The sequence below is a fragment of the Silene latifolia genome, chromosome 1 (assembly GCF_048544455.1).
Source record: "Silene latifolia isolate original U9 population chromosome 1, ASM4854445v1, whole genome shotgun sequence".
Lineage (NCBI taxonomy): Eukaryota > Viridiplantae > Streptophyta > Magnoliopsida > Caryophyllales > Caryophyllaceae > Silene > Silene latifolia.
The window spans coordinates 199,397,507-199,422,800 of NC_133526.1; the positions used below are offsets into that span (position 1 = coordinate 199,397,507).

General features: G+C 36.7%; 3 protein-coding genes across 3 annotated transcripts; 1 reads left to right on the top strand and 2 right to left on the bottom strand.

Annotated features, from left to right (window-relative positions):
• Positions 1 to 3,772: 3,772 nt before the first annotated feature.
• On the bottom strand, positions 3,773 to 7,709 carry LOC141617246 (receptor-like protein EIX2). Its single transcript, XM_074434434.1, has 2 exons — positions 6,022 to 7,709; positions 3,773 to 5,902 (listed from the first exon to the last, which is right to left on the bottom strand). Exons 1-2 carry the CDS (start codon positions 7,619 to 7,621, stop codon positions 4,803 to 4,805), a joined length of 2,700 nt encoding a protein of 899 aa, XP_074290535.1. The 5' UTR covers positions 7,622 to 7,709; the 3' UTR covers positions 3,773 to 4,802.
• A 6,484-nt stretch (positions 7,710 to 14,193) lies between these two features.
• On the top strand, positions 14,194 to 19,856 carry LOC141617254 (ACT domain-containing protein ACR9-like). Its single transcript, XM_074434440.1, has 6 exons — positions 14,194 to 14,463; positions 15,710 to 15,925; positions 16,011 to 16,116; positions 16,654 to 17,005; positions 19,060 to 19,344; positions 19,473 to 19,856. Exons 1-6 carry the CDS (start codon positions 14,304 to 14,306, stop codon positions 19,617 to 19,619), a joined length of 1,266 nt encoding a protein of 421 aa, XP_074290541.1. The 5' UTR covers positions 14,194 to 14,303; the 3' UTR covers positions 19,620 to 19,856.
• A 1,829-nt stretch (positions 19,857 to 21,685) lies between these two features.
• On the bottom strand, positions 21,686 to 24,800 carry LOC141617260 (THO complex subunit 4B-like). Its single transcript, XM_074434445.1, has 5 exons — positions 24,475 to 24,800; positions 24,231 to 24,365; positions 23,224 to 23,292; positions 22,954 to 23,138; positions 21,686 to 22,110 (listed from the first exon to the last, which is right to left on the bottom strand). Exons 1-5 carry the CDS (start codon positions 24,652 to 24,654, stop codon positions 21,933 to 21,935), a joined length of 747 nt encoding a protein of 248 aa, XP_074290546.1. The 5' UTR covers positions 24,655 to 24,800; the 3' UTR covers positions 21,686 to 21,932.
• Between the last annotated feature and the right edge of the window lie 494 nt (positions 24,801 to 25,294).

The following is a 25,294-nucleotide window of genomic DNA, read 5'->3' on the forward strand; positions in this document are numbered from 1 at the left end:
GCCATTTAAGGATAACTTAATACGGAGTATTTTATTTGCGTTAACAAGTTGATATGTTCTTATATATACATCTATCGTAAACGGTTGTAACATAGTTCTATCTATAGTAGCAGTTTAATGATAGTCCTAATTAAATTATTTCATATTGCCTTCGTTTCGGTCAATTTACCTTTAGTTTTAACACAAAAGCCAACGAAGATCGAAAGGGAAGGGTAGCAATAGCGTCAAATTATAAACTACTTAACTAAAATTCGTATTTATGTACTCCCTCCATTCAACAATTATCACCCCATTTCTCCATTATATGTGAGAGGTATTATATTGAAATGGGGTGATAAATGTTGAATGGAGGGAGTAGTGTTTAATAGTTAATACTATTGAAAGAGTTTTATAATTAATAATGATCGAATAATTTTAATAAACGAGATCACACTTAGGCTGATAATTAATAGTTATAAAAAATTGGACCGACTTAATAAACATATTATAATGGAATTTAAATATAAATGTCAGCCATATATGTGTAATATTGATAAATGGGTATTTTTTTCATTATATGTGAGTCTACGCCCAATTACTTTTACCACCATAGGTTCATAAAAAAGTACTCCCTCCGCCCCGGTCAATTGTTATCCTTTGGTTTTGGCACAAAGACCAAGGAAAGAGGAGGGGGCCAATCAGTAAATGACAAGTGGAACAAATTAAATGTGAATGATCAAATTACTTATTAGGTTTATTCTTAAAATAGAAAGGACAACAATTGACCGAGATACCCTAAAATGGAAAAGGACAACAAATGACCGCGACAGAGAGAGTAATGTATATCATAAATAAAATATTTAGCATAGTGAGTACACATTTTAAATTCTAAACTATTTAACTAATGTATCCAATGGTAGCGCCTGCTATTGTTACTACGACAATACGACCCGTGCATTTTTTGCACGGGTTTAAAACTAGTTATTAATCGTTGTTTAGCATCCATAATGGTGTCAAAGTGTTAGTGTTAATGGAGTGTGGAGGAGGAGTTAGTGAGGAGGAAGATTGAGTGGTGGTAAATTATTAATGGTGTTAACAGGTTAAATCACATGTTTTCTACTGTTTTTTTTTAAGTGTAACCCGCTCAATAGGTAGCTGGTTACCCGGTGCGTTGTAAGAAAAATGAGTGCATAACTTAGATTATTCTGAGTTAAAGTATAGTATGGATTAATATAGGAAGGAAGAGTATAGTTTGGATTATTCCCATAAAATAACCCTTTAAAATATACTCCCTCTTATTCACTATATTTTTCCCCTTTCCTTTTTGCATAAGAAATAAGAAAGTGATTTTGGACCACACAAAAGACACTACCACACATGTAATTTAATTTGGACCACATAAATCAACCCAAAAAAGTAAATAGGGGAAGAAAACCCGAATAATCCGAATAAGAAATAGGGAAGAAAATGGTGAATAGGAGGGAGTATTCCGTAATTTTGCTTATATAAATATATTCCGTAATTATGCTTGAAAGAATATCATATACCTATAGACCTATAGTAAATTAGTTTATAATCTATTTTTTCAATTGATTATCTGAACTTTAAATATTCGTGAATTTAGGGATTGATTGATAATCATAATTTAATTTTGGTACATTGATATGTTTTATATTGCTTCTTTAACTGATTTAAGTGATATGTACTTATGTTAAAACTTTTTTTTTTTCGTGATATGTGCAATGTTCAAATTAGTCAAAATATCTCAAAATAATTACAGAATGTCACGTAAGCATGACTGAAATAAATATTTGCATGCCATCTGGCAGTAGATCTTAGAAGATTAATATATATAATGATAATGATTGTGATTTCCGAATATACTATGTCATATTCCGTCCATTTTCATCTATTATTATTACTTTATTTCCTTGTTTACATTGCAGCACACAATTCATGGTAATATGCAAGGGAGGAAATGGTACGCAAGGGAGGATAACCAATCTTTGTACATGTTATACACAGTCATAGCCAATCAATTATCAATTATCAATCATCAATTATGTATTTAAATTACGTATTTAGAAAGGAAAGTTTTACGTAAATCAAGAAGTTGGAATTGGAATAAAAAACACAAAAGGAGGAATCTTTTTGTAAATAATGTTAATATAGAAATTAAGAAATGACGTTAAAAACATAGGATGAATAAAAACGGAATCCTTTTGTAATTTTTGTAGTTTATGCTAATATAGCAAATATCAATGTGAATCTGACGTGTTTTGTATCCTCATTTCTCAAGTGTGTTATTATTATGTCATGTCATCCTAGGTGTGTTATTATTATGCCTTATAAGCGGCCAAGTTAGAGGATTAATTTATAGATAGATAGATAGATATTACATATTTTATTCTTACAACAAGTAATATGTCAGAAGATAAATGGAGTGAGACACTGAATATGACATATACACAAAAATGTGCTGGAGAAAATTCGATTCATTGCCCGTATTCTTCAAAAGGGCGTGGAATAACTTTGACGGGGCCTTTTATACTGGTTTCGTCGGCGCCGGCGCCATATTTACCACATTATTCCTTCGTTCAAGGGGTAATTATTACGTTTTTTTTTTTTAAAATGTGACTAATTCATAAAGACTGCGTATAATTGACTAATTCAATTGATTATAATTATTGTTTAATTTGTTTAACAGAGGAGGATGAAGAATAGTTCAATTGAAGTGAAACCCTAGGTATGTAATTCGCTTGTTTATTCGTTGATATTTGTTTGAGTTTCGCTTTTCGATTTTCAATGATCGTATCTATGTTAGACTGTAAGCATGCTAGTTTTGCACCCTGTATTAGGTGGTGGTTGTATTAGAATCGGTGTGATCGTGTTACATTGTTATGTGTGTATTGGAGGAGTGAGGGTAAAGATAGCAATTAGTTGATCTCTATATTTCTGTAGTTTCGGTTTTTTATGGGTGTATTGGAGGAGTGAGGGTAAAGAAAGGCTGTAAGCCTGAAACCGGATTATTATACGAGAAGTAGAATTAGGAGCAGAAGATAAAAGGCATGATTAATCAAACATGGGTGTTGGAATTGTAGGATAATAGGCAGTAATGTTTAAACTTAAAAGTAGAGAATCCGGCATCTGTACAAGTTAAATTAATCGAACATGGGTGTTGCGCTTGTGTATGTAACCAAGTGCTGGAACTGTTATGACCCAATTTCGATATTGTATAGTGTGAATCATAGAGATTATTTAATGTGAAAGGGATATAGAACGTTTGTCATCAACACCCTTCACTTTTGCCTTACCTCCATATGAGTGTCGTGTTGAACATGTTATGTACACAAAGCTGAAGAATCTAAATAACCTGGGATACAAACTTCAATGTGTAGGATTCTGGGTGGTTTTACAATAGCGGGTTACCCCTTTGGCCCTAACTGGCTGCATTAGTATCTGGGAAGCGCTTGTGTCTGAGACTGTGAGTAGTGCTTGTGTACGCCACTTCTGTACCGAGTATGTGTAAAACAGTTGGGTTCATATTACTTTATAAGAGGATCACGGCTCACGTGTAATCAAATGGACTCATAATTCATAAATGTAGAAGTCAGACAATTTGTCGGAGACAGCAGGCCTGAAATGTTTCTATGCTTAAACATTTTGTCACACACAACAAGCCTATTATAAGCTTGAACAATGGGTCGGAGTCTTGGCCTGTCTTCTTACTACCCTTCATTTATTGGAGGGGTGAGGGTATAGAGAACAACTAGGTGGTTTATTTCTCAATTTTTGTAGTTTTGAGTTGATCAATGGCTATTTATTTGTTGCACATGTCGGCTTGGACTTCTGATCATGTTTGTGCATCTTGCATTTGCTATAACGTGGGAAAAGGGTAGGTAGAGATAGAAGGGCCTAAAGCCGGAAACTGGATTATATGAGAACTAGAATTAGGAGCAGTGGATAAAAGACATGTTCAAACAACTTCCGAGTTAAATAAGATATAATGTTCCGCAGTGTTTAAACTTGATGGTAGAGAAAACTGTTACTTTTACTAGCTAAGTTAATCAGACTTGGGTACGATTATCGCATTTGTTATGTAACCAAGTGTTGGACTTGTTATGACCAATTTCGAGATATGGGGAGTTGGCCGTTGGGGACTCGTTTGCAAAACATAAATGTGTTATTGTATATGAAACATGGGGATTATTTAAAGTGAAATGCAAAGGGGCGTAGAACATTAGATTTAAATTTTTGTCCGAAATCAGACTCTATGCTTCATATACCATATACTTTTACTTTTGTTATCAACACCATTTACTTTTGCCTTACCACGCATAAGTGTCGTAATGTCGTGTACTCGTGTTGAACATGTTATAGCCACAAAGCATTTGTGTATGTAACCAGGCCTGAAGAGTATTTCCAATATCTGTTTCACTCCCTCTTGTTCTTTAAGACTTTTTCCTCACATCATCTCCAGCCCCAACCCATCTATATCACGTGCTTGGTTAAGAATACGTGCTTGGTTACTCAATTGAAATAACTTAACTGCGTCGTCATAACTCAGATTTGTTGAATTGAGATTGAGATTTTATATTGATTATGTCGTAGGAGTAATGATTTTATAATAGTAATGATTGGGACGGAAGGAGTAGATACTAAGAGGATATAAGGGAAAGGGAAAGAAACAAATAGCAAATTACAGCGAAGAGAGAGGACATTGCTTTAATAATCCATAATTGATATTTGGTTTGGTTATGTTATCAAGCTTGTTTGATCACCATGGACAGCACGTGTATACTGACAATTCATAATTTGTCGACTTACAGTCTCCTTCTTATCCCGTTCATCGCTGACTTGAATTGCTCATGTATTTTAACTGCAGTCTCCTCCACGAACCGGAAATAAGCAACTCGCCAGCTCTTCTTTATCACTAAAGTTCCAACCACTACCCAAAATCCAGTACCAACACCCAACATTATGATTGCGTAGAACCACATATGTTCATGTTTTTCATCTTCGTCTTCATCTTCTGTAGTACTGGGAGGCACATTTGTGCATTTGTTGGGCAAGGGAGACCCACATAGGCCGGGATTGCCTGCATATATAGACGGGTCGATTAGAGTTTGAAGTTGACTACCGGTTGGAACTGGCCCGTGGAGGTTGTTATTGGACAAATTCAAGCTGACTATCCATGGTATGGCAGATAAGCTTTGTGGTATAATACTGGAGAGTTGGTTATTGGACAAGTCCAACGATTCGAGCATCATTAGGTTGCCTATTTGTGCAGGAATGCCTCCTGTAAGATGATTATTTGACAAGTTTAATCCCTCCAATGTGGATATATTGGTGAGCTCCTCGGGTATTGTGCCGACTAAATGATTGCTCGAGAGATCAATGAGGGAATGAGTTCCTCTAGTTCCAGCGACCATCTCCATTATTCCTTTGATGATTTCTGCAATTTCTACACCGGTCCGGCTGATTAACCCTCCTGCATCACTGTCAAATTGTATGGAGCCTAAACAGTGAGGAATTTGTCCTGTCAAGTGATTTTGTGCGAGCTCCAATATTCGAAGAGATCGGAATTGACACAGCTGTGAACGGATGGGTCCAGTAAAGTTATTCCCTCTCAGACTGAGGATTTTTAAAGAAGCATCCGGGAATACATCTCCAACCTGTATTTCTCCAAACAACATATTGTCGTCAAGGTCAAGAACGTTTAAGACGTTTTTACCTGTCAAAAGGGAGGAAGCATTCTCCCCTTCGAAGACTGCCCCAGATAGCTTATTTGCGGACAAAATGATCACATTAATTGTTTCTAGATGGCTCAACCAATGTGGTATTGATCCAGTTAGAGAGTTGTTGTGAAGGTCTAGCAACCACAAGTTACAGCCGTCACAGACAATATGTTGCGGCAAGGATCCTATCAGAAAGTTACCGTACGTGAGAAATTTATTGGAAAAATTAATGCAAAAAACTCAGTGAGTTATTATTAATGCAAAGAAAAAGCTGGTAATAATAGAACGAAGCTCGATATCTAACCTGTTAGTTGATTGCCAGAAACCTGTAAGGTCTGAAAGCGGCTTATGTTCCAAAGCCATCCGGGCAACTCTCCATAGATGCCAGTGTAAGAAAGATCCAACTGTTCAATCCGAGTTTGGTTCATTAACCACGGGGGAAACACCGTGTTTATTTTACAAGAATGGGCTCTAAAAACTTCAAGGGTAAAGGAAGGTGGCCGGTTAAAAGTCAGGTTGAGACTGATATGGTTGAAACTCGCATCCAGGAAAGACAATTTAGAGAGGTTACCGATGCCAGAGAGGGTACCGGTCATGGAGTTTGATGATAAATCTAGGTACTCTATCTTGGCCAAGTGTTGTACAAAATCTGGGATCAATCCACTTAACCTATTTACTGATAAATCTAAATATTCCAAAGCTAAAAGTTTCCCAAGAGATGCCGGAATTTCACCTTGAAAACCATTGTTTGAAAGATCAAGGTACTGCAAGTTTGTGAGTTTTCCCAACAAAGAGGGCAAACTACCATCTAACTTGTTATCGAGTAAATTTAAGTATTCTATATCATAAGACGGACAGGTAGAAGAATTCAGAGAAGGGTCTAAGATACCTCCTTGAACAATGGCATTGTCTGACAAATCCAAATATTTGAAGTTGCATGGATTTCCCATAATCTCCCATAGCCCTCCCTCCACAAGGCTAATGTTGTTTGAACGCATCTTAAGAACTTGAAGGTCCGTCATGTTTCTGAGCCAGAGCGGAATTGAACCATTGAAACCGTTATAGCTAAGAATAAGTCTTCGCAGGGAAACCATATGTTTGAACATGGACGGAAGAGGACCATCAAGATTGTTATAGCTAAGATCAAGGTGTTGAAGGTGTTGAAAGTATGAAGTCGAAGTATAATTCAGAAGAGCCTCGGATAAATGAGTTTTTGGTAGTTGACAAGCTGCTAGGCTAATGAGTGACAACGAAGGAAGACGTACTAGCACTTGAAAAGTGTCGTGTGCTTCAGACATGATGCAACTGCCCATGTCAAGAAATCGCAGTTTCGAAAGACCAGATGCCCATCCGAGGCTTTGAGCGTACAAACCACCAATTCCAAGACACTGAAAAGGAACATGAAGATCAAGGAACTTCAAATAGGTGAGATTACCAAGTTGAGGAGGAACAAGACCCGCAAAACCACCTCGAGATAGATCCAGATGTCTCAAGTGCCGCATGGATCCTATGAATTCTGGAATCTGACTTCCGTTGAAATCATTCCCGGCTAAACTCAAGTAACGTAGGAACTTAAGCTCGAGCAAAGCAGGGCTGAGCCCCGAAGACACCATGGAACCTTGAGAATAACATGAGTCATTATATGACAGTTTTTGCTGGAGATTTAGCTTAATGACATTGCCTGTGACATTGTCACATTTCACTCCTACCCATTGATGACAACAATCATCACCAACCCATGACGAAAGGCGATTCATAGGATCCTTGCTGAAGCTGTTTTTGATCGTTATCAGCGCTGCTCGTTCATTTTTTTTGCATTTCATCAAGAAGCCCGCAGATTTAGATGAGTAGATAATCAGCAAGAATATTAATGGCAGTAACAAGTATGATTTCATCCTCATCATGCTATTTAGTATTTATGTTGGTTTATGGTTCAAGTCATAGTATTGTACTAGTTTATATAGAAATATAGTATACAGACATACAGTATACATTGAGGTATCACTATATCAGGAGACTTATTCGACGACCTAAGTGGACTGACTATGACTTCAAGGTCTTGTGGCCTTCCAAATCCTTTTCTTACGTATAATATCAGAAATTAATGGTTATACTGTACTTGATATTTGTCGACCACCGTTGTCTTCGCTCTATTATTTAATATTAACTATATTTCATAAAGAACTAATTATCAATCATGTTCTTTAATGTAGTGGAATTGTATCTAATCAAATTTGGAAAAAAAACACTTACTATTAGTAAGAATGATAGAGATTTTCAGGGTTCGCACCAAAAAAAATTACTCCCTCTTATTCACTCATTTCCTCACTCTCTCCATTTTCATGATAGTCGGATTTTCTTCCCTATTTCGTTTTTTGGAAGATTTTGTGTGGTCCAAAATCAATTGTATGTGGGGCAGAGTGTTTTGAGTGGTCCAAAATCATTTTCTTATTTCTTGTGCAAAATGAAAGGGAAAGAAATGAGTGAATAGAAGGGAGTATTTAATATGGGCCATATACCAAGGCGTTTCACCTGTGGACCATGACTCGCTGACTAGGCAGCGAGACTCCCTTCGTAGTCGTTTAAGTGGCGACTAACAGATTAAAGGTACAAATACAACAAAGGGGAGGGGTATTTTAGGTAGTTCATAAATTATCGACGATTTGAAGTAATTTTTTGGCGATGTTTAACGAGTGGGCTGTATTTTTAACATTGGGCTGGGCCTTTCATATTAAATCCAACACTCCCAGAAGACTGCATTATAAAGCTGTAAGCAACACAATACAGTATATACACAGAGGCGATAAAACACAAAGGGAAAAAGAAAAACAAATTGACAAAAATGGGGTGGAGAAAATTCGATCCATGGCCAATATTCTTCAAGAGGGAGTGGAACCGTAACTGGCCCTTCCTTGTTGGTTTCGCCGTCACCGGCACCATCATCACCAAATTATCCCTTGGTTTAACTGGTATTTATTATTCTTTCCGTCTCCGTCATTTGTTTACCTTTTATATTCGATGTATATTTGATTATATAAATCTCGTATTAATGATTAATAATTTTAATTATTGTTTGATTTGTTTAACAGAGGAGGATGAGAAGAACTCGCCATTTGCTCAGAGGCATAAGAGGTATGGAGTATTTTATTATCCTCAAGTCAAACCCTAGATCTGTAATTTGATTGTTTATGATTGGTATTCGTTTGCGTTTCACATTTCGCATGTCGATTTTCGATGAACGTAGCTATATTATTATTCGATTTATAAATTACTTGATGCATTTGTCATTCATTTGTAAGGCTGTGCTAGTTTTGCATCTGTAGTGGGTTGTTGTTGTTGTTGCTAAGGTATTAGAATCGGTGTGATCGATTACATTGTTATGGGTGTATTGAAGGAGTGAGGGTAAAGACAGAAAGTAGTTGATTTCTCTATTTCTGTAGTTTCAGAGCTGATCAATGGCTATTTATTAGTTAGTCCATCTTGCATTTGCTGCACCGCTGAAAAAGGGTAGGTACTAGGTAGGGAATAGGGATAGAAGGGCCGAAAGCCTGAAACTGGATTATATGAGAAGTAGAATTAGGAGCAGGAGATAAAAGGCATGATCAAACGGTCACGCAATTTCCGAGTTAAATAGTAGTATAATAGGCAGTACTGTTTAAACTTAGGAAGTACAGAAACCGCTAGCCGTACAAGTTAAGTTAATCTAACTTGGGTAAGGGTGTTGCACTTGTTTATGTAAGCAAGAGCTGGAATTGTTATGACCCAATTTCAAGCCATGTGAACGTGTCCGCAAAACATAAATTTGATGTTGTATAGTATGAATCATCGAGATTATTTAAAGTTAAAAGGGATATATTGGATTTAAAATGGTCAGAAATCAGACCCTATGCTTCATATAACATAAATTTTTACTTTTGTTATCAAGACCTTTCACGTTTGCCTTACCCCATATGAGTGTCATGTTGAAGTTTGAACACGTTATGGCCACAAAACTGAGAATCAAAATAACATTGGTTACAAGGTTCAATGTGTATCATTCTGGGTGGGTTTACAGTAGCGGGTTATCCCCAACTGGCTGCATTAGTATTTGGGAAGCACTTGCGTCTGAGGCTATAATTAGCACTTGCGTAGGACACTTTGTACCGAGTATGTGTAAAACAGTTGGGTTCATATGAGTTTATAAGAGGGTCATGGACTCACTGTGAGCAAATGGACTCATAATTCGCAATTGTAGAAGTTCAGACAATTTGTCGCAGACGGCAGGCCTGAAATATTTCGATGCTTTACATTTTGTCACACACAACAAGCCTATTATAAGCTTGAAGAATGGGTCGGAGTCTTGGCCTCTCTTCTTACTTTCCTTCACTTATTGGAGGAGTGAGGGTAAAGAGAACAACTAGGTGATTTCTCTTTTTCTGTAGTTTCTTAGTTGATCAATGGCTGTTTATTTGTTGCACATGTCGGCTGGGTTTTCTGATCATGTTGGTGCATCTTGCATTTGCTGTACCACGGGAAAAGGGTAGGTAGAGATAGAAGGGCCGAATGCCTGAACTGGATTATACGAGAACTAGAATTAGGAGCAGTGGATAAAAGTCTTGCTCAAACAACTTCCGAGTTAAATAACACCCTGTTTGGGTACTTGAATAGTTGAATTGCATTCATAAATTCAGATTTCTCCCATATTCTTTGTTTGGCAATGCAAAATATTTGAATTTGAATTTTGTCCAAATCCAACCCCAAATCCCAGCACACTATATTTCAGTGGATTTGAAATGACACCCTAACCCCCCCTCATTTGCAAATCCTACTTTTATCTCTCTTCATCCCTTTTCACTATTACGCTTATTTAATCATTTTTGCATCCATGGCACGCATTGGCCTATTCTTTATCATCCAATTAATTGTGTAATTTTCTTAATGATCCCTAATTATTAATTATCTTGTTGATTAGGGATATGTAATATATTACACAAATTATACAAAAGTTGCCGTAGTTTTGTGAGTATCAGTTTTGTTATGATGAAACACAGTTGGATTTTCCCTAATACTAGATTTGTACTAAAAGACAGAAATTTGAAATTCTTGAGTTTACCAAACAATGTAATTGGATTTGAGTTTAATGATTTCAAATTACAAATTTCAAATCAAGATTTTCAAATGAAATCAAGCTTCCCAAACACTACCAAAGAGTATAATGTTCCGTAGTATTTAAACTTGATGGTAGAGAAAACAGTTACTTGTACTAGCTAAGTTAATCAGACTTGGGCACGATTATCGCATTTGTGTATGTAACCAAGTGTTGGACTTGTTATGACCCAATTTCGAGATATGGGGAGTTGGGGACTCGTCTGCAAAACATAAATTTGTTATTGTATATGAAACACAGGGATTATCCAAAGTGAAATGCAAAGGGTCCTAGAATATTAGATAAAAATTGTCAGAAATCAGTTTCTATGCTTCATATACCACACACTTTTACTTTTGTTAACATCTTCTACTTTTGCCTTACCCCATATGAGCGTCGTACTGTCGTGTACTCGTGTTGAACATGTTGTGGCCACAAAGATGAAGAATCAAAGTAACATAGGTTACAAGCTTCAATGTGAAACTTGCTGGGTAGTTTTACAATAGCGGATTACCCTAACTGGCATTACTATATGGGAAGCACTTGTGTATGACGCTTTCTAACGAATATGTGAAACAGTTGGGTTCATATTTCTTTACAATAGCGGATTACCCTAACTGACGGCACCCGGAATTATTTGATGCTCAAGCATTTTGTCACACAGAACAAGCCTATTATAAACTTGAACAATGGGTCAGAGGCTTGGCCTCTCTTTTTGTGCTCTTCACTTATTCTTTTTCATTGTTATTCTACTGTCATCAGATTTAAACATTGCTTCAATTGTTTCCTATGTTTTTCAGGCATTAGAGTTGGTGATCTCTTTGTGTTTTCTTTGGATGTACTTTCGGCTGATGAATAACAAAAGCAATGATGCTTAAATCTTTGTCTTGAGAAATGAAGACGATCGTTTGTTTTGTATTCTCTTTCTCATGTAACTTTCTGGATTCGTTAACTATGCTGCTCGTATTCTTAGAAGTACATCAGTGACAATTTAAGCATTGTGTACTGCTGTATAATTAAGTGGATTCACATTTCAATGCATTGATGGCTTCTTAATTGTGTTTTTATGGCCACCTGAGTACATCTGTGGTATATGGTTTAAGACAAATCAAAGGTAATGCCGTCATGGTGCTATCTTGATGAATTTCGGCTAGGTCTGGCAGTTTAGCCTATCTAGTCTAGTCATCTTAATGAGACTCCTTCCGTAATACAAAGTTCTTTCCATTTGGTTTTGTCCGGTTTCCAAAATGACACGTTGATCATATTCAACTGTTAAGGTCATATGTGAAGAACATTGTATTACGACCAGGCTATTTGCTTACACAAACCTTCCCATAGGCGATAGCAACCTGATTGATTGAAACTACTTGGTGGGGTGTATTTTCTACTCAGGTTTCTGGAACTTTGAATTATTGCGACTTGTGATGTGATTGTTGAGAATGACTCATATAATGTGTAGCGACACTCATTTCTGAAGGTCGCTGTTTTGAATTACTCGTATTAGTGGTGAGATTGGTGGTGGGATTAGAATAAAGTTCTTAGTGTTGTCATTTGTACCCACTTGACCAAGTATGACCTGCGTTGTCTGACCAACTAACAACCGTGGGAATTCCGAGCCCGCCATTGATGTATGCAACCTCTTTACTTTGATTCTCACATGTCTCCCTCTTTTGAGCTTTCAATTTGGAGTTTTTTTAATATTGTTTTTTTATTGTCCATGTTGTGTAATTAATTAATTAATTAAAAGTTGATTAAAACCTGTGGGCTCATGAGGGCCGGCATCGGCTTGTAATAGCTTTATATTATAATAATGTTTTTATAATCTTATCTTGAGATCAACTCATCTAAAGAATTTGTATATTAGGGTAGCTGTTACTGTTTTGAATGGTGTAGTTTTTTTGGTTGTGTATTTGTGTATTTTTAATCAGCTAGTCTTGCTTGTGACGGGTTAATCCCGTCACAAACTTGTGACCTCTCACAAAAAGAGAGAGGGGACAAGGTGTGGCACCTCCCATGTGTTTCCCACTCACCTCTTAATGGACATTTTGTGAGAGGAAACAGTATCCGTCACAAGCTTGTGACGGATATCGCCCGTCTTCAATGAGATTTTGTGATTTTTAATATCGCTTGTCAAAGCTACTTGTCTTCATGAATCATGATTGTTACTTTGTCGTCTGGGCATGAACTTTGGTATTATGAAAGAGACGGCCAAATTCATAAGGATCGTTCTTTTTGTCTCCAGATCTGCTCATTGAATTTTCTTCTCCTCCTCGGCCCTGACGACATCATTTTTCACAAATACATGTCGTTCTTTTGTCAAACAATAAGTTTCTGTTTACTTAATTTTAGTAATACTCTACCTTAGTTTGCTTAGTTTAGTTTGATTTATTACTGTTTAATTTCAACTAGTTCAAAGAATTTCAACCTAAAATATGAGACGATTTTTACCTACAAGATCTATTCAAATATTTTTGTACTTCTCATTTAATTACACCGACTTATAAGAAACATTTTAATATGTAAGATCATTCCGTTCGTTTTTTGTTTTTTTGTGTGCCGATAATGTACGTCAATTAAGCTTTTTACTTGAGATTAGTAGCATGAATGGTAGGCACAGAAATGTGCCAATTAATTTGATTCAAGTCCAAATAATTGAGAGTAATGAGCTCATAATGTAGACCAGAATTGTAGGTGTAACAACACGAAGCAATAATTCTTTTGGTTGGTTCTCTTGATTTGGTACCAGCAATATATATGTCCAAACGTTTTCTCAATGCCACATCCAATCATATGTATGCACTTCAATCATACAATCATCATACTTGATTACTATTGCAATATTTTACAACAAATTATCAAATCAACTTTACAACCTAGAGGAGTATCATTTTACATCAATAAACTTGAAAGACAATGGTTATTCAACAATGTATAAATTCTATTTTACTTTTTTTACATTATTGTCTAGAAAAGTACTCTATCTGTATTATTTTTACGTCTGTTTGTGAAAGGAGAAGATCCGAAAAGGACTAGCATTCATCATGTCTCGCGATTAAAAAAACAACAAAAAAAACAAAAAACTGCTCTTTATGAGTCAGCTGCACGTATATTCGCCATCAGTATTCATTCTAAATAGTCGATGCACAATTTTCAACTTGCCGCGAATGCTTCAATTTACCTCTTGAGTATCTGGTGAGACAGTAAATCCAACAAAAATCTCCCATACCGCTAACTTTCTCTTCACACAATGATTGCTAAACACACCATCCAACCACAAAACGCCACGTGGCAATTAATCTACTGACGTGTCCCATCCTTATAAAAGCCAACTTAAACCCGCAAACTATTTTCACCTCTTTCCCGCCTCTCTGTAATTTCTCTCTCTCTCTCTTGAAGTCTACTGGAACAGCCGGTTAAGGCGGCGGATCTTCGTAAAATTAACCGGTCATTTTAACCGGGAAATGGGTGTGCCGAACGACAAGGATGACGCCGTTTTGATTGAGAAAGGGAAAACACAAGGTGAACCTTGGGTAATTACTGTTAATTGTCCTGATAAATCTGGTCTTGGTGCTGATATTTGTCGTACTATCCTTGAATTTGGCCTCTATATTTCCAAAGGAGGTAATTCACTTTTTACTGCTGCTATTATCTTTTCACCGATTCTTGTTTAAGAAGGTTTTACCGATTAAAGTAGAGGTGAAGTTCAGACGGTCTTAAGCACGACCTATTGATTTGTTTTGTATTTTATGCATAATATTTATGTTGTTTTACGTAACTGAGATGATTGACTATAAGCTTAGTCTCCGTTCTTTTGGACTGAAACTTTATGAATTGAATGAGGTTTAGAAATGAAGAGTGGAAGTAAAATAAAATGAAATGAAGTTCGAAAGAACGAGGCCTTATAACTTCTGAATTAGTTGAAGGTAGAAATGTAGAATATTTTCGCATTTGGAGGTGTGCGTTCACCCATGGACGTTTTTAAATGATGATTCATGTCAGCCGACCTCAAATCATTTTGGGATTAAGGCTCTGATGTTGTTGTTGTTAGAAATGTAGTATATGACGTTTGCTTTGAAAGTCATATAAGCTAGGCTGTTAGAGGGGCAGCTAACACTAGGTATGATCAATGAGTAGCTTTGTAACTAATTAAAGGATTAATTTTTAAGTATTCCGACTTTTACGAGTATTAAATATATATGTGAGGTGTATTTTAATCACTCGTGAAATTCAATTCAATGGAAGGAGTACAACTTTACGAGTATTAAGTATTATGCTTTTTAAGCTAATTAGATGAATATTAAACAGTACAGCTTGCTTAATAGATTTAGGCTGGTCACTGGTGGCTTATGAAGAAAAGCTATGTATTGCTTAAGCTCGTGACATATAGTAATAGGATTAGTTGTACCTATGAAATTGATGTACTGATAGCAATAGCGAATCCTGAAAAATTTCTTTGTGGGTCCTTATTAATATTTAAAATCTATACACACATAAAAAAATTATAAATTTATTTTATTAGCCTGAAAATTAGACAAAATACGCAGAAAAAATTTTGTTTCCGGTGTCCGCGCACCTCGGAATGTTGTTAGTAGATCCGCCGCTGACTGATAGTATGGTTCCGGGTCTCGGGATCATGAGGTGAAAGAATCCTTGTTTCAAGTCAGTAATCAGTCTATTTTATTCTTAGTCAATCAGATTTTTATTTGCTTGTCGTGTAAAAGTACTGTGTCTTAGATAATTTTAATGAAAAGTCATGTAAGTCTTGTTATTATGATATGTGAATCATTTATTAGGTTTCTATTGTGTGCATTTGATCGTACGAGGTAATTGAGAAAATATCTGATGTGTACAACTGCTTGTGTCACAGATGTGTCGACTGATGGGAAATGGTGTTACATAGTCCTCTGGGTGGTTCCTCATTCCAGTACTCGCACAGTTTTATGGGTGAATCTTAAAGAAAGACTTCTTTTGTTTTGTCCGTCATGTTCATTGTCATATTACTACGCTCCACCAGCACCCCGCAAGACCTCTCCTCTCTATTTGTTGAGGTTTTGTTGCCTTGATAGACGCGGATTATTGCATGGTAATTATCAACATCACGATCATTGTTTTGTTCTATGATTGCACATGTTGTGAATAGTAATGTAGTTCTTTTCTGTTTTGTTTAGATGTTACCCAGGTATTCTCTGAGCTCGAGCTTACGATTGAGAGAGTAAAAGTGACGACAACTCCAGATGGCAGGGTCATGGATCTTTTCTTCATTACAGATAACCTGTGAGTATTTTTCCCTTTATATTTAAGATCAAATGATCTTTGATGACTCATAACTCGTCCCATGAAACATTTTATGATTTTGCCGCTGGGATTTTGGGAATTAAATGATCTTGCATTTAGCTTCCTCATATTGCTTTATTTTGTTGAGTGTAATATACGGAGTAGTATGTTTACTTGTTGACATAAAGTAAAGAAAGTAATCGATTTCCTTATAACTAACTTAAACGAATATATACTCTTCTTTTTGTGAGGGTGTACAAATCAAGGTTAATGCAAAACATTTAGATGCTAAGATTTCAGATTTCAGTATTTGACTTATTTTCCTTTCTCTTCCCTGTCTTGTGGAGACAATTAGTTTGTTCTTTTCTATCTGCTTTAGTTCAAAATTGATTTTCCTAGCACAAGATATGGATAATATATGAAACTTACTGCATGCATGGAAGAAGTAGATTACTTGCTTGTCTAGAAGGTAGGAGCCTCGTGATCGAGGTTCCTCTTTGAGGGATAGCTCTGAATAGTTTTTCCATGACATGTCAGGATTCTTCTTCACACCAAGCAAAGACAAGAAGAAACTTATGAACAACTGCGTAGTGTTTTAGGCGAATCTTGTATTAGCTGTGAACTTCAATTGGCAGATTCAAATTATGAAACTCGTCAGGGAACCTCATATATATCTCCAGCTGTCGCTGAAGAATTGTTTGCCTCTGAATACTCAAAGGATGTGTGTCATATGCAAAAGTTGAGTCCAGAGTTAACAAAACTGAAAAACGCTGTTGTCAATGTAGATAACTCTCTGAGTCCAAGTCACACCCTGCTTCAGATTCATGGCCTCGATCACAAAGGTCTTTTTTACGATATCATGAGAACCGTGAATGATCAAGATGTTAAGGTATTTACTTATATTGTTTGCTCGTGTGATTTGTGTTGATTCTTTAAGCATGTCATAGTGTATATAAGTATATTGGATTAACTTCAGTACCATGCTAGTAATTGCAAAGTCGATTCTCAGCTGAGATGTTTGAAAGTTGAAAGCGATCAAGGCTCACCTGTAGGCTGCTCCTTCCTTGTATAGTTGTCTTACTAAATATAATGCCCCCTTTGTTGAGCCTTGAAATATTTTGCGTTTTATCAATCAGTATAATGACTTATTTTGCGTTTTATCAATCAGATTTGATTTTCTAGCAGACAACATGCTATAAATGCTGCGGGATTTTTCTCATTCGAGCATTTTTGTTGACTAGAAAATTAGGATCGTTTTTATGTCACTAAGTTCCTATTACAAAAATCATTTCTAGCTACATGCATCAATTCGTCGACTTTACTAGTGATAAGCTTAGTAAGTATTTTACAGGAGCTTTGTGGCTTGTGCAAAGCCTTTTCTTGATTTCTGAGAGTGTGGAGTATTGGTAGTGGACAGTATGATCAATGATGGACCTTCTATTCAAACTCGAAATAGTTTTGCCTTTTAGATTAATGCTATCCTTCTCTCAGATTAAGATCTTTGGTCAGCCTTTGACTAACTAACAAGCTGTGTGTATTGTCTGAGCCTTAAGCTAAATCACTAACACCAGCACCAACATTAAATAGTCATTGACAATTAAGATTTTGTGTAACTGAAAAGCTGTGTGTTCTGTTTGAGCCTTAAGTTAAAACATCAGCACTACTTTAGCTAGTCATCCGACCCATGTAACCATTGTTTGTGAACCTAGTTTGGCATGTGGATCACATAATACAAGATCACATATGGTTGAGAATTTTAACATATCCCGTTGGAACCTCTCAAAATATCTCAAGAGATTCTACCACGGTGAGTCGGTGACCCGAGGTGTATTGGGCGTGAATTATAGCCTTCAAATTCCACATTTTGTGGTTTTGCTGGCGTATAGTGTAAGAATTAGTTGTTTTTGTCATTACCAACTGATACGAACCTTAGAATTACTAATTTCCTCATGGATCTCTGGTTTGACTATCTATCGATGTTTAATTCACTGTTACCCTTGTCACATGCTATGTTCAAAATGACTTCAGGTACAACTTTATTGTTTCATATTGGGTCAATTATTACCTTTACAACCAATGTCTACCGTTACAACATTTTCCAACAGTTTTTAGTAAATTATAAATATCATGTGTCCCTTTAGATGAACCATGGCAAACACACAGGTTCATGCTTCCCCTTCAGCCATGAGTATGACGTAGATATTGCACTCATTCAGTCGTCATCCATCACATGACTGTGGTGCCACTGGATTTTCAAACCAATATCATGGCCGGTTGTGTGGACACGATCGTTCCTCTGGTTCCAGCGAGTGTACAATCTAACATTTAGGCGATGTTCTTTTGGACTTAATTTTGATGAACTTTTCTGAACTGAACTTATAGGATCTGAACAGAATTCAAAGAGAGTGATTTTAAGTCCAAAAGAACAGGACCTTAGTGATTTTGTTTCTCTGTGAAAGCAAGAGCCGACATCTAAGGATGCAGTAACATACTTTTCTATGACCATTATTCACTTAATACATGAGGCAACTTTTTTTACTCTGCTAACTTCAAATTTCGAAGATACATAGTGTTCTTACTGCTGCACGAAATCATCAGTCATCCTTGTTCTTAAGTAGGCTTAAGGTGGTTGAACGCTTATCTGTTGAAGGTTGTAGGCTTGGGCTATAAACTCTACAATAGATGAAGAGAAAAGGAGAAACTAATTTTTTTCGCATCTCTATTTTATGCAATAGTCTGTATTATGCTGAACTTCGATGGGGTTTGTGCTCTTTGAGTTTAGGCTTTCTCTAACAGGAGTATAATGAAATGTGTTTACTTTCCACGCGTAGATGATGGTTTCATTTTACAAAGATTGCTGGTGTTTTCAGGTTTCTTTTAGCTAATTTGATGCTTGTAAGAGATGTGTCAAGCAATTTTATAGTTTTGTTTTCGTCCATCCAGATTTTACACGGCCGATTCTCTGTGGTTGCCAAAGGGCATCGTGACATAGACCTATTTATCCAGCAGAAGGATGGGAAAAAGATATTGGACCCTGAGAAAGAACATTTGATGTGTTCATCTCTGAAAACGGAGATGCTTCATCCATTGCGTGTGCTCATCGCAAATCGTGGACCAGATACTGAACTATTGGTGGCTAATCCAGTTGAGCTATCTGGACGAGGAAGACCTCGAGTATTCTATGATTGCACAGTTGCACTTAAACAGCTTGGCATCTGCGTTTTCTCGGTAATAATCTAGCATTATGTGATTTCAAAAAGTCTCGTGTATAACTGTTGAATTGCGGTATTTGGTTTAATGACAAAGTTATGTGATAATAATTGTATAATACTAAGCAGAAAATTATGTCAACGCAGGCTGAAATAGGGCGGTTCTCAGCATCAGACCGTGAATGGGAGGTGTACAGGTTCCTTTTGGACGAAAATTGCGAGTATCAGTTGCTGAAACCTGAAGCTAGAAATCAGATTGTGGACAGAGTAAGAAGAGTTTTGATGGGTTGGTAAACCGACTCATTTCAAGCTTCAGATACAATCTGGTATTATGGCAGCATACCAGGTTGATTCCGATGCACAGCAAATGTACTCGTAGTTGTTTCGTCAATATCTTTTTGCGTTTAGTGTAGAATCCATCTCCATCTCCATCTCCATCTCCATCTCCATCTTCAGTCACAACTAAGGTGTATAGCAATGGCGAATGTGAGTGTACTATATTCGATTCTCAATGCATTACACTTTCCCAAATGCCGAGTTTTCTTTATTGCTTGCTTCATTTCTGTGTTGTGATTAGAGCTAATTTCTAGTTTGAGAGTATTGTGGGGTAAGCACTAGTACAAACTACAAACATATTGAGCAACTCATCGATTTTCAAACCTACTTCCCTGTGCATTGTGTAACACCCCCGGTCCTACTACTTGGTAACAAGCCTTTCACTTTATTTATTAACCGGGAGAGGTGGATAGAGAGGAGTCAAATGCTCGGGTCAATCGATCCTCGTTAATTCTGAATTAATAATTTTTTTTTTTTGGCAGTGAATTCTGAATTAATTTGAAATGTTGATATGATTAAGATCATCAGGGATTGGCGTCTTGGTGCAGTTGCTTGCACGAGTTGTGTCGAATACACACCTTTGTATTAGCGGCCACACCATGGTCAGTTGCAAAGTTGTTTAGAATGATTCACACCCATCCATATTAGCGTCTACTGAATGCGGCCTATTACGAGGTCTGTTTAGATGAAATATATGCGAAGAATAATGAAGATGCATCTCTCATAACCAATCTCATTCTCCAGAACCTAACATGAAGTACTGAACGACAACGTGCCAATTTTAGACGGTCTTGTGATTACTAAACGTGCAAAATGCCCTAAGCTCGGATCTTTAGGCTTGTTATTCGACAATTCAAAATCGGAAGGACTTGTCCTAGACATCGTTAAAAATGTGAAAAACCCTGGATCTGTTCACTTCAACCAAACTCAAATTCTCAGGAACAAAGTACATTAGGATTTCAAAGAACCGAAACCATATCATCTCTGAACTTGCGAAAGAAAAATTGGCATTCTAGATTCTATTATGATACCCTCGTGAATCGTGATTGATTACGGGGATGGCTTTGTGCCTTTGTGGACAAGGGGAGCCGGAGCCATCTCACAGGGGACATGGTCCATACCATGGATCGACAATCAACGAGCAAGATGCTTCATCTGAATTCCGCCTAAAGCCAATGTAAACTTCAAGGCAAGTAAATTCCAACAAAGCACAATGACCACTGGCAAGAATCAGTAGACGACTGTCAAGCGAGGTCAAATAAACATTGCAACACTTCCCAGTTCCCACTAGAGAATTTATACTCCGAATGAGAAGATGATAGACAAATATCACTTATTATTGTACATTTAAATAATACAACGGAGTAAAAAGGAATAACTCAAACAGAATTCCGCGACTAAATAGGAAACTAAGCCACAACTCAGAAACTCTACAAATTGTGTGCCAAAAATAAAATAAAATATAAAAAACTCTACAAATCGGCATCACAAAACAAAGGCTCCGACACCTTCCCGCAAAACATCTACCAATTTAGCACTAGACTGGCAGGTTCACCAAATTCAGAAACTCCTACAGTCTACACTATAACTCTATCTGCTCTTAACTTGACAGATGATCAATACCAGTATGAAAGCAAAATACTGGTAAAGAAAGCTTGCCAACGCAATCACAAAGTACTTTCACCAGTTTTCAAGGGGCAAGAAATGTTTTTGGTGATAACTGATAACACAAAAAGCTAATAGCATCAGTGCTAGTTTTTCAAGACCAAATGATCATCACATGACAGAAAAGAGATTAAAAAAGACCTACCTCGCTCGCAATCAAGGTCTTGAAAATTCAACATAAAACCCAGAGCTTGAATAAAAGAATATGTGTACTGCCTCTCAAGTGCAACATCCGAAGGTTAAAAACCTCCATCTTGAGGGTGCCGTAATACACATCCAGATAGCCAACAGATCCCACTTTGTGAAATATATCAAACAAGGGAAGACTGGAAGTAGATAAGCATTAAGGAATCTACAGCTGAAAAGAAGATACCTGTTTTACTATCTGATAATATACCCCTAATCGCAAGATAAATCAGGTACAACACCCACACTTTCATAACCAAGATCCAAATCGAACATCACCATCTATCTTCCTTTGCCTAAGAGATGATTTAGATAGAAATTAACAAAACATTCTAAGCCATCATCAAACAACATTTGCGAGAGTAAATGATAAAGACTAGGAGCCGTTCCGGTCTTCCGGATACTATAATCTTGTTTTTTTCACTCGTCTGTTTTCATCGCTTCCTCCGTTTTAGTTGCTGCTGAGTGGTATTTTTCTAACTCGGCATCCAAGTCCTCGGCAGATATCTTTTCATCACGGCCTCTTCCCCTACCACGGCCTCTGTTAGAACCACGGCCACCACGTGGGCGCCCCATTGGGCCTCCTCTTCCTTGTCCTCTGTGAGGTTGTCAATTCATATTAGTTTAAACAGAAGAGAGAATGAATACTACAAGTGGTAAATAAAATGAAATGGAGTACACTGCTGATATTGAATTTTATCTGCAAACTAAGATATATTACCAAATTTGACTCGGTGAACTAATCATCCAATTAAGTAAAGAAACAATCCAAAAGAATTATCGAAAAAATGACATCATCATCGGTAGCTCCTAGTCCTATTATTTGATGTAATTTTCTTTTTTGGTGAAATGTAAGATATATATTTCAATCCAGCTCCACAAAATACATCAACAGTGTTAACTGTAAACAAGCTACTGTACAAAATAACACAAAGACTACTACATTTTATTACAAGCTATCAAGCCATACTCAATATTTTGCTAGAACAAAGGGCTTGCTACTTCTCTACTACCTGTTTCAGCATTAAGGAATCTACATTTAATTACAAGCTATCAATCCATACTCTATATTTTGCTAGAACAAAGGGCTTGCTACTTCTCTATCACCAGATCCCAATAATAGCACAAGAGTAGTGTCATCAACTCATTGTCACTTAATATTAATTTACGATAGCAACACTGGTTACATAACTAGCACAGTCCGAGTGAATGAGACAGCATCTTAAATGAATGATCAGACAAGTATGTTTATAGGTAGTGAATAAGCAAAAGATCTACAAGTCTAACTCGGCAAAACTTTTCTGCTATGATGGGGTAAATGTATGGCTTGATAGTTGAAACAAAACACATCTTAAATGAATGATCAGATAAGTATGTTTATAGGTAGTGAATAAAAGACAATCAACAAACAAAGTTAAGATATGAAGGGCAACACACGTACCCTCTATCAAATCCAATTGGATTTCTAGGAAAGCCATTAAATACTGGTGGAAGTACTCCAGCATTCCCAACATTGGTGCCAACAATCTCAATTTTCATAGGCTTCCCATCAAGTTCCACATTGTTATACCTCTTGACAGCAGCAAGAGCATCATTCTTCCTCGAGAAAACAATTTCAGCAGTTCCCTGGTACAAGAGCCCAATCTGAATATCAACCAGAGTGCACAGGTAGATTGAAAATTTGAATGACGGAATGAACCTACTATGATACCTTTGATCTCCCACTCCTATCGTAATGGACAGAAAAACGCTTCAGATCACCAACCTCTGAAAAAAGCTCCTGAAAATAGATAAAATTTACCCCCACAAAATATTAGATACAATTTTATCAACCTTTCTGAGATTTATGAGTTGATATGCAAATAATGAGGCATACAAACAAGTTGACATGTCTAACGACGACATCTAAATAGCTAAATCAATTTTACAAAAAACAAGTAGGTCATAAATGTGAAAATATCACTGCAGAAACCTTACAAAAAGACTCCAAATAAACCTCAACTAGAACTTTATATCCAACAATGCAAAACAACAAACTAAAATCCTGGACACATTCTCAATACGATATGCCATAAATGACTAAGCAATCACAGAAGCATGTCGCACTTAGACTAGTGCTCTCCCCACGTCTCTAGAACCAATAAACGAGACCAAAGAAAGCTGATGAAATCAAATGGTTTCCAAAGAAAACACCAAGTTACCCTTCCCAACCATCTTCCAGCAGATATCTAGCACAGAACAGGTCTGAGAAGGCAATATGTCAATAAATATCCTGCACTCTCATGACCAGTAGTCTAATAATCACCAACCCGCCGAAAATTAGGGTTATCAGCCTAACCTCACTCCCAAGCCACTTAAACTAGGTTACCAATCAGCTACAAAGCAAATCTATACATCAGAGGCCATAACTTATGATTATACAGAGGTTATAGGGCTCAAAGAAACACTTCAAAGGTCAATACTCAATACTTTTTCCGTGTACAATAATTAACTCTCTTTCCGACCCGTTCTTTTGTTTACCTTTTATATTCATTTTGAGGGGTATTTTAATCAAAGGTAAACAAATGAATGAGACGGAGAGAGTACATAGTCACTCACTACTCACTATCAAAGCTGAAATTAGGTTATCAACCAGCTCCAAAACAAACAAAATAGATAAATCAACAAACTTTAAACCAAATACAAAACCCTAAATTAGTAAAACTGTTACTAATTTACCTTAAGATCATCATTAGAGACGCCGTAATCCAAATTAGAGATATAAAGCTTAGTTCCAGTCTCAATTGAAGAAGATCCTCCACCAAAACCTCCTTGATTTCCGAACATATCATGCTGCCATAAATTCACCGGCGCCTACCAAAATTCAATCTTTCAATTACTCCGTTATAGGAAAATCAGATAACGCTACCAGTTCGTACCGAAATACGAACTATCAAAACAGAACTAAAAGAAAGAAAGAAACCTTAGGCATGGAGTAAGGTGCAGCACGATTGGCAGCGCGGTTAGTAAAACGCCTTGAAGGAGCGCCACCACCACCACCACCGCCGCCACCGCCGCGAGGTCGGGAGCCGCCGCCGCGGGAGGAGGAAGACTTGTTCTTCTTGATGAGATCGTCGAGTGACATGTCTAAGCGGCTGTCCATTGTTGTGAAGGTGAGATTTTTAGGAGAGAGAAATTGGGGAAGATGACGAAGATCTAGGGTTTTAAAATTTTGGGCTTTCAAGTAATGCGAGACGAGATGACTTCCACGAATAATAATATCGCACTTTCCCTCTTCTCCCTTCTTTGTTAACCTTTTAATTTTTTTTTTCCGTAAATATTTGTGTAAGGCGGTAATATAAATACTTTGTAGATATCATTATAAAGCGGGTTTATTTATGAATTTTTTTTTTTTCACTATTATGGATCATATTATTTCATGTATAGTTTGAAAGAATTTGAATTAGTGGCAGAAAAAAACAAAGGGATTTATAAACGATGAGAATTTATGTATACTAAACATATATACTAAAACGAGCTAATGTGGAGTATTAAGAAGTTGTCGGAGGAGCATTTGATGTTAGCGAGGCTTAATGCACAAATTACTGCGGAGTACAAGTTATCACTGATCAATGTATGAACGAATCAAGTTCATTGACGTTTATTTATTGATAGAGGCTGGTAGGTGATAATTTATGCAAGTATGTATCAAGATGTGTTGTTCATTTACTTCTAAAAAGATTTTGAAATTTTAGAGGCTTCACTCTTGAGCTTATTATACAAGACGCGGTGACATTGTAAAA